This window comes from Lolium rigidum, chromosome 7 (assembly GCF_022539505.1).
Source record: "Lolium rigidum isolate FL_2022 chromosome 7, APGP_CSIRO_Lrig_0.1, whole genome shotgun sequence".
Taxonomy (NCBI): Eukaryota; Viridiplantae; Streptophyta; class Magnoliopsida; order Poales; family Poaceae; genus Lolium; species Lolium rigidum.
The window spans coordinates 91,692,058-91,701,047 of record NC_061514.1 but is presented as its reverse complement, the minus strand read 5'-3'; the positions used below and the strand labels follow the sequence as shown (position 1 = coordinate 91,701,047).

The following is an 8,990-nucleotide window of genomic DNA, read 5'->3' as shown; positions in this document are numbered from 1 at the left end:
CTCCTGGCGAAGGAGGGCCATGTGGAGCTGCGAGAGCAGCGCGTCCCTCATCACCAGCATTGGCTCTCGCTCTCCTGCACCAGCATCATTGTGCAGCTATTAAATAAATGGTCGGCGTGAGGAAAAAACTCCCACTCATTTGAACAAGAATGGTACATCTGATTTAAACTAGCAAGGTGCTACTACTATGATAGGATGGACATAGTTCTATCGATGGAAGGGGAACAGGTTTGCAAGATTTCTTTTCGACAGGAAGATGAACAGTGTGCGGAATCTTTATGTTCTGCCCCAACAAACAGATCCGAATCTCCTTCGAGAAACAAAGGAATGAACGGATCCCAATCACACATACCCTACTGCTGTACACCTGGCGTCAGTATTATAATTTCTCCAATGTGGAGACTAGGTGGTATTGGATGATGCTTGTGACGAACGAAAGACAAGACGAACCTGTTTCCTTGCTGGAAACTGAGGCTTCCACTTGTAAGGAAAAATGTGAAATGTCTGAAAATCGCAAGGCACAGCCGCGGTGCAGATTCTAGAGTTCTTGACATGTGATTACGACAATCGCAACGCATCCGAACCCAAGAAAGCTGAAGGAGAAAAGGTCCCCAGCCAGAGAGATCGAGGTTAGTACCGTGAGCCGGAGGAGGGTCGGGGAAACGGTGGCCGTCGCCGGCACCGCCGGTTGCTGGGCCTCGGCGGGAGAACTCCATCGAGAGGAACTGGAGATCGAGGCCGGTGGTTTTGTTCTGGCGAGGAGAGCAACGGGCGAGATATAAAGAAGTGCGCAGAAGGCTGCACCAACGTGGGAACTTGCGCCCGACGCTCGCAATGACTGGGCGACTTGGGGCGGTTTTGCTTCCCAACTGCGGAAGAGAATTTGAACGGCGGGGGCGACGCGTGCGTCCTAGCCAAACTTGAAATAAATGGCATCTTTCTGAAGCAAAAATAAAAAATAAATTCAGCAACGGATCAAGCATAGAATGTGTACAGAATGAGCTACAGAATATGTTCAGACTGAAGGCATGTTTCCGTTTCGAGAGCAACATGATCAGGAACCGCGTCTCAACTTCACCCTCCAGCAGCAGATCAGCGGGCAAGGCCTCACTTGATTGCCAGCATTTAACTGAAAGGGAAGAAAACTTTTCAAACAAAGTTACGGGCAATAGGTGTGACCTGACCAGTAAACCAAAACCTGTCCGATTCTTCTGACAAAAAAAGACGGGAATGATTGATCAAGGGGCACACTCAAACCATGGAGCAAGTGGAGTTGCAAAAGAAATTCCTTTAGAACCTGGTACTGTAGTACTTTGCTATGGAAAGAAGTACAGCACAAGGTAGCTCTTGTACAATTGTAGTATTACAGCTACTGTCATAGAGCCTATAAGCTCAGTCGATCAGTAGTAGAAACAAAAGGACCCCTTCCCTTTTTTCAAAAAAATAAGGGAACTACTGTACTCCTTTCCAGTTACGTTGCAGTAGTTTCTACTTTCTAAACATGGATGGATGGAACATTCACAGCTAGTGAGACAGACCAAAGACATGCACACAGCCAGAAGTTTCTTCACCCACATCACCCTAAAGAGACCACCAACATGTGCGGTCGCAATGCCCCGTGCTGATATCATCTACAGGTTAGCATGGTAATCATACACCGACCTGTGGTACTTGAACCATCAACTTGGCCATGGACAACCAAGTCAATGGCGTGCCAGAAGATTCTCCCGGTGTTTCTTTCCAGCGAGATGCGACTGCATCACCTTCTGACTGGTGCACTCCACTTTGCAGAGCTTGCAGAAAGGAAACCTTCTGTTGCCCATAAACTTGTTCTTCGGGTCTTCACCCCTGCGGTCAATGGCACACTTGCCGCCTTCTTCTGTGTTCAAGGCCTGCGAGCTCTCCTGGTGACTCCTGCCCCTGAGATGGTTCCGCAAGTCAAATCCAGAGGCTTCGTGCCTTGCTCGCAATGCTGCGAGTTTCGACTGGTGTAGCTCGCCTTCTTTGTGTTCCGTTAAGTCTTCTTCACAGGTTAAGTTCGCTTGGCAGAGGGTGCAACTCCAATCGTCAAGTGGCTTGTGCCTCTTTGCTGGTGGAGTTATCATGGTCGGTTTGAAAATCGGCCTCTTCAGCACAGAGGGTGTGATTTGCGTTCTAGTCTGCTCCATACAAAGTTTGTTTGAACAAGAGAGTATTAGTATAAGGACTACATGTAAAAAAAAGTCAAGTAAGGACAAGTGAACTAGTTAAGTTTTACAGATGAAACAGGATTAGTAAGCTGCACACCTTGCCTAACTAATAACTGAATCGATTATTAATAAACGATTTTTTTCCTGAAATGGCATTAGTAAGCTAAGTTGGTACTACCTCTGCTTCATGTTTCCTATATATATATATATATATATAGCTAACATAGATGTTGATCAGCTAAAAAGTAAAACCCTCACTATTTTAGCTAACCAATTGTCCATATCATCCTACTAGCATTTATTAATGATACTATATCTTTACATGCAATATATACACGTTATCTATTTTTTCAGCCATGTGATTATCCACCGCACCAATTTTTATTCGCCAAATACACAACAATTTCACGTCCATTAAATTTAGGCAACTTTTACGGTACCTTTTACAGTTTTACTAACCACCACAAGTGAGTAGTATGAATTAAAATCTAACCGTTGATTTATAGGGGCAACGTGGACTTCTAAAGTAGAAAGTCATTTATTGGCAGCCAGATCCTGATTTTTTATTCCCGAGTTCACCTCTGAGTAATACTACCTTCTAAATTTGTGTAGCTCCCTATCAATTATTCCTACATGAGAATTCAGAACCAACTCGACGGCGTTAATGTGTGCATGGCAGCCAGCTGGCCCCACAATGGAAAATTTCATGGCCACAGAGCTAGCTTGGTCACTCTTATCTAATAATGGCGACTGTAAAATCATATTATGTTAATTAGTTTTAGCTTCCCCCAAGATCTGACAAGTTCAGCAGATTGAATTAAGAACAACACCGCGTCATGAAATAGCCAGGACCTGCCGGCAATACTGTAGGCCCTATGTGTCCTTCCTTTTTTAACAGGATTTGTTTCTTTGTCGTTGTAGAGGTTTCCTATTTTCAGCCTGCATACACTACTACTACTACTCCCGATTTAGCCACTAGTATCTTTTGTACTACTCACGTCTTAGATCAACGAAAATAAACTGTCTAAATCCAGTTGGGGGTACCATAAAAGTCCACTAAATTTAGCCTCTCAAGTATTGTTACTCTACCAGTTGAATCTTGCATGTTTATATAGACAACTTCATATTTCACGCGTCTTATATACCCTTTCATTTAAAAATTTAAGTTCAACGCCTGTGTATCATCACCTAATTGCATCTCCTTATCTTTAAAAAAATCTTTACTGCCTTGAACACCTCCTCTTTAAAAACCAACCATTTTTTGTGGAAGAAATTTGGCTGGAAATCCATCTGGCACAGGACCCACTTTAATGATGTCCCTCTAGAGTCTGCTTTTGATATGCCGAGCTGCTTTTTGAAGGGGCATTGTATTCAAAGTGGCTGCAATGTTTCACATTTGTATTCAAAGTGGCTGCAAGGTTTGACATTTGTATTCAAAGTGGCTGCAAGGATGGTGCGTCATCTTGATTAAGACCACAAGACAATATTTACAGTGTTATAACAGAATTCAGACAACTGAAATATTGCAAACGTTCCAAGAGCAAATGGAAGCAAGAAAACGAAGACAAATTAAAGGTGAAGCCACTCACCTCGTTGAACGCTACTATCTTATGCTCATTAGATGGGGATTTTTCCTTCACAGGCAGCACATGAGGTGATTGCATGTGTTCATCGGTATCATCTCTGAAGGTGGGCTCTGCAGGCTTTTGTTGTTCACGGTTCTGGATTCCACTCTCCTTCATCAGCTGCTCGGCATGGCTGTCCTTCTCTTCTGCCTTGTGTTCCTCACCCAAAGCTTCACGCGTTTTCTGTCTTCTCTGTATTTTGTTCTCCATCAGCTGCACGGTATGGCTGTTTTTCGCTTCTGCTTCGTGTTCCTGACCAAGGGCTGAACGCTTTGGTTGTTCACTTCTCTGGATTTCACTCTCCATGTCATTGTTGCTGATGGGATGCAAACGTGGCCGATGAGAAGACTCAGGTGTTGATTTTGCGGTGAGCCCTGCAGCTTCCTGCCTTGATTGCAACACTTCAAAATTCAACCGGTGCAGCTCGCCTGCTTGGTGTTGTGTTAAGTCTTCGTCACAGGTCAGGTTCATTCCAAGGGCGCGATTCGATTGTTCATGTGGCCTGTACCTGTTTATTCTCATAATTGGTTTCCTTTTCACCCCACAGGTAGTGATCTGGGTTTTACGCTGTTCCATAGAAAGTTTGTTCAGACTACAGAGCAATAGTAAAGTAAGGACTAGTGTACAAGGTGGGTAAACCCTGGTACTACATGCTACGTACCTATCAAGTTTCGCAAATGAAGTTTGGAGAAGAGCATGCCAAAAAAAATGTTAAAATACACACCCACAGAACTTGCCTAACTAATATAACTTTAATTGTTAGTAGGAAACTAAGAAGATTTTTGTTGACATTGGATTAGTAAGCTAAGTAGGTATCTTATTTGTTTTACTTTTTTTATCAGCTACAACTTACGCATGGAAAACATTCCAACGGAAAATCGAAGCAGAAACAAATTTAAAAGTGAAGCCACTCACGTCGTCAAACACTTGTCTCTTCTGCTCATTAGGTGGGGATTTCTCCTTGGCAGCCAGCGCATATCGATGAGATAATTGCCTTGGTTCACCGATACGCTCGTTGATGGTACGCTCTGCAGGCTTTGGCTGTTCACTGCTCTGTATTCCACTCTCCTCCATGGGCTGTGCGGCATGTCTGTCGTTCTCTTCTTCGCCATGCTCCTGACCAGAGGCTTCATGCTTTGGCTGTTCACTTCGCTGGATTTCACTCTTCATCAGCACTTCATGGTTGTCCTTCACCTCAGCTTTTCTTTCCTGACCAATGGCTCCACGCTTTACCTGTTCACTCTTCTGGAATTTGTTCTCCATCACCTGCACTGCATGGCTGGCATTCGCTTTTGTTTCGCGTCCGTGGCCAATGGCTGCACGGTTAGGTTGTTCGGTTCTCTGGATTTCACTCTCCAGCACTTCTTGGTTGTCCTTCACCTCAGCTTTGTTTTCCTGACCAACGGTTCCACGCTTTACCTGTTCACTCTTCTGGAATTTGCTCTCCATCACCTGCACTGCATGGCTGGTATTCCCTTTTGTTTCGCATCCCTGGCCAATGGCTGCACGGTTAGGCAGTTCAGGTATCTGGATTTCGCTCTCCATTAGCACTTCATGGTTGTCCTTCACCTCAGCTTTGTTTTCCTGACCAGCAGCTCCACGCTTTACTTGTTCACTCTTCTGGAATTTACTCTCCATCACCTGCACTGCATGGCTGGTATTCCCTTTTGTTTCGCGACCCTGAACAATGGCTGCATGGTTTAGCTGTCCACTCCTCTGGACTTCACACTCCATCAGCTGCATGGCATGGCTATCCTTCGCTTCTGCTTTGCGTTCCTGACCAATGGCTGCATGCATTGGATGTTCAATTCTATGGAGCTCACTCTCCATGAACTGCACTGCATGGCTGGCATTCGCTTTTGCTTTGCGTCCCTGGCCAATGGCTGCACGGTTAGGCTGTTCAGTTCTCTGGATTTCACTCCCCATCAGCACTTCATGGTTGTCCTTCACCTCAGCTTTGTTTTCCTGACCAACGGCTCCACGCTTTACCTGTTCACTCTTCGGGAATTTGTTGTCCATCACCTGCACTGCATGGCTGGCATCCGCTTTTGCTCTGCGTCCCTGGCCAATGGCTGCACGGTTAGGTTGTTCAGTTCTCTGGATTTCACTCCCCATCAGCACTTCATGGTTGTCCTTCACCTCAGCTTTGTTTTCCTGACCAACGGCTCCACGCTTTACCTGTTCACCCTTCTGGAATTTGCTCTCCATCACCTGCACTGCATGGCTGGTATTCCCTTTTGTTCCGCGTCCCTGGCCAATGGCTGCACGGTTAGGCTGTTCAGGTCTCTGGATTTCACTCTCCATCAGCACTTCATGGTTGTCCTTCACCTCAGCTTTGTTTTCCTGACCAACGGCTCCACGCTTTACTTGTTCACTCTTCTGGAGTTTGCTCTCCATCACCTGCACCGCATGGCTGGTATTCCCTTTTGTTTCGCGTCCCTGAACAATGGCTGCATGGTTTAGCTGTCCATTCCTCTGGACTTCACACTCCATCAGTTGCATGGCATGGCTATCCTTCACTTCTTCTTCGCGTTCTTGCCCAATGGCTGGATGCATTGGATGTTCAATTCTATGGAGCTCACTCTCCATGAACTGCATGGCATGGATATTCTTTGCTTCTGCTTCGTGTTCCTCACCAGTGGTTAGAAACTTTGGCTGTTCTCTTCTCTGGATTCCACTCTCCGTCAGCTGCACCCCATGGCCGTCCTTCAATTGTTGTTCCTGTTCCTGGTTAACAGCAGCTCGGCTCTCTGGTGTCACCTTCTGACTGAACAACACCGTCTCCGTTGGATTGGCAACGACATTGATGGCAGCTTGTACCAAGGCTTCAACTGCAGGCTCCTTCCTCAGTGACCAGCGTTGTTCGACATCAGGACACAATGAAGGAGCTACCACCAGTGCCCTAGATGAGCTGCCACATTCTTGCTGCTCAGCCTCATCAACTGGCCATTGCTGCAGCACTGGTGATGGTGACCGTTCAACGTGAGGGTAAAAAGGTATCACTGGCTCTGAGGGGTTCCCACACCACCAAGAAGTTTCCTCGCTTGACCGCGGATTCCGGTACAGGGTTTCTTCGGATTGATGCATCGAAGGCATGTCACCCCAAGCACCCCACCCCGCTGCAGGCATTGCTAAGCACGCTGTCATGGCGCGCTCTGTCTCAGCAAGATCACACAAGATCATATCCAGGCGGATGCGCTCCCTGTGGAACTCCCGCAGCAGCTCCCCCCTCCTGAACACCAGCGCCGCCATGTTTTCAGGTGCCGAGTGAGCGTCTCTGCCTTCCCATTGCCAATGGCAAGAGAACCGTCAAAAGGATCAGTATTTCAAAGGTCAAAGTATTCCTCTAACCTTGCATCATATATTATTGTTTTCAAGATATGGCGCATCATATATGTTGTAACATCTAAATTATAATCAGAAATTGGTGATCAGAACATCGTCCTATGGTCATTAAAATTAAGATATTTGGGGATTACCAAAGCTATCTTTTAGAGGACTTGCCACTCTTAAATGTAGGATCCAATATTTATTGCGGGATAGGATCCAATAATTGCTACTTTGAATCCTGAAATTGAACACAATCCGGGCAGAGGGCAGGATTATGGGTTAGGGCAGAGGTGACCGGCCTTCAGGCGTCACTACAATGCAAATAATGTTTTTATTTATCGACGTATCAGGTCGCATAAGCTTTTGTATTTTCTCTAGAAAAAAATAAAAATTGATAAATTATTATTTTAGGTTTGGCCACTCTACCAGAACAAAATCTCACGGAAATCCCCAAATTCTCTCTGCGAATTTGCCCAACTAGACTAGAAAAATGGTTACAAAATTGATGTGCCGGCGGTCACGACTCTGAACAGAAGAAAAATCGCTCTCGTCACACAAATCATAAAGAGGACTTGTTTTCTTCTTCTTGGAAAGAAGCGCTTTCAGAACATCCGTACAAAAGAAAGATTTGGTAGGCAGGGGGAGTTTCGTACCGTTCGGCGGCGGAGGGTCGGAAAAGCGGCGGCCATCGCCGTCGCCGACGCCGTCGACCGCGGCGGTTGATCGGCCACGGGCGGCGAACTCCATTGCAACGGCAGACGGCAGACGGCGGCGAGGTTTAGTTAGGGTTTCGGCTGCATTGGAGGGAAGTTTTGGTTTTGCCGTTCTGGGAAGAGAGGCGTACAGGGGAAGGAGACTACTCGAGCGTGGGTTAGTTGCTGAGATTAATTGCAACTCCCCCTTGTAGTTGGGCCCGCCAGTGCATGCCACATTGCCACCTGTGTCGCACCCGGCCCGTTGTAACTTGTATCTCAAATTCGGACTGCAACCGCCGCTTCTCAGAACATCTCCAACCGACCACGTCCTTCAAAACGTCCCAAAACAATTTAGAACGCCTGTCGGACAAAAAAAAATGTTCCCAGCCACGTCTCTAGCTGCGTCTCTTAAAGCCTCTTTTTGTCCAGCGTGGTTCGATACGGTGTCCGGCGCCTCGAGTCCATCCCTACCTCAGAGGGGACGTTCCGGGCACGCCGGACACAACAAAAAGCGAGGCAGGCTCCCACCTATCGATGACTATTTGCATAAACCGTTGATTCGCCCTTTTATTTCTCGTCGCGCCTTTCCTCCCGCGCCCCCCACCCCTCCACCGCCGCTGGATTTGCCGGTCGTTTCGACGGCTGATCTCTTCTGAGAGTCGGCACTGTCGTCGCGGATGGCACTCTCGTCGGACGTTTCGCCGCTGCCGCTTCGCCAGCGCGTCCCAGAACGCGGCGTCAAATCCGCCCCACCTCCGCGCACACAAGGTGTTCGACGACTTGCCAGGTAGCGCGATTGGCCGATGTTCGTTGTCTCGTCTGTCGCGGCGATTTTAACCATTGATTTTGCTTCAGACATGAATAGCAACGACGAGATGCTTGTCCGACTGCTGGAGGACGAGCAAGCCTTCGACGACGATATCCGGGAGCATTTGCTTATCATCGCGTCCCTCTAGGACATGTTTGACGCCGAGGCGGAGAAGAGGAAGAGGTCGCGCCGCAGAGGATCAAAGCCGGGGAGATTTGTGGGAGGTGATGCAGCCTTGTGTGATCATGCACAACATGATCATCAAGGATGAACCCAAGAATCATGCCAGGACACATGTTGGTCCCTATGAGTGTCAAGACCCTCTTGTGGAGGTTGATATGAG

At 47.2% G+C, this 8,990-nt stretch overlaps 1 protein-coding gene across 2 annotated transcripts; it reads right to left on the bottom strand.

Annotated features, from left to right (window-relative positions):
- Window positions 1–1,620: 1,620 nt before the first annotated feature.
- Window positions 1,621–7,891, bottom strand: LOC124669538. Of its 2 annotated transcripts, XM_047206141.1 has the most exons (6): window positions 7,798–7,891; window positions 6,451–7,095; window positions 6,112–6,360; window positions 5,747–6,030; window positions 4,730–5,080; window positions 1,621–2,159 (listed from the first exon to the last, which is right to left on the bottom strand). In XM_047206141.1, exons 1-6 carry the CDS (start codon window positions 7,889–7,891, stop codon window positions 1,704–1,706), a joined length of 2,079 nt encoding a protein of 692 aa, XP_047062097.1. In that variant the 3' UTR covers window positions 1,621–1,703. The 2 variants fall into 2 exon arrangements, 1 of the variants encoding a protein (XP_047062097.1); XR_006992226.1 differs by lacking the exons at window positions 4,730–5,080; window positions 5,747–6,030; window positions 6,112–6,360; window positions 6,451–7,095; window positions 7,798–7,891 and adding an exon at window positions 3,779–3,928 and having other exon boundaries at window positions 2,075–2,159.
- Window positions 7,892–8,990: the final 1,099 nt, after the last annotated feature.

What these genes read in the sequence shown, in the direction of transcription:
- LOC124669538 (XM_047206141.1), bottom strand. Translation starts at nt 7,891, where the DNA reads ATGGAGTTCGCCGCCCGTGGCCGATCAACCGCCGCGGTCGACGGCGTC. An exon ending in CGACCCTCCGCCGCCGAACG is followed by an intron (nt 7,096 to 7,797) that starts GTACGAAACTCC and finishes GGCAATGGGAAG; the next exon opens with GCAGAGACGCTCACTCGGCA. An exon ending in GCCAAAGTTTCTAACCACTG is followed by an intron (nt 6,361 to 6,450) that starts GTGAGGAACACG and finishes CAATGCATCCAG; the next exon opens with CCATTGGGCAAGAACGCGAA.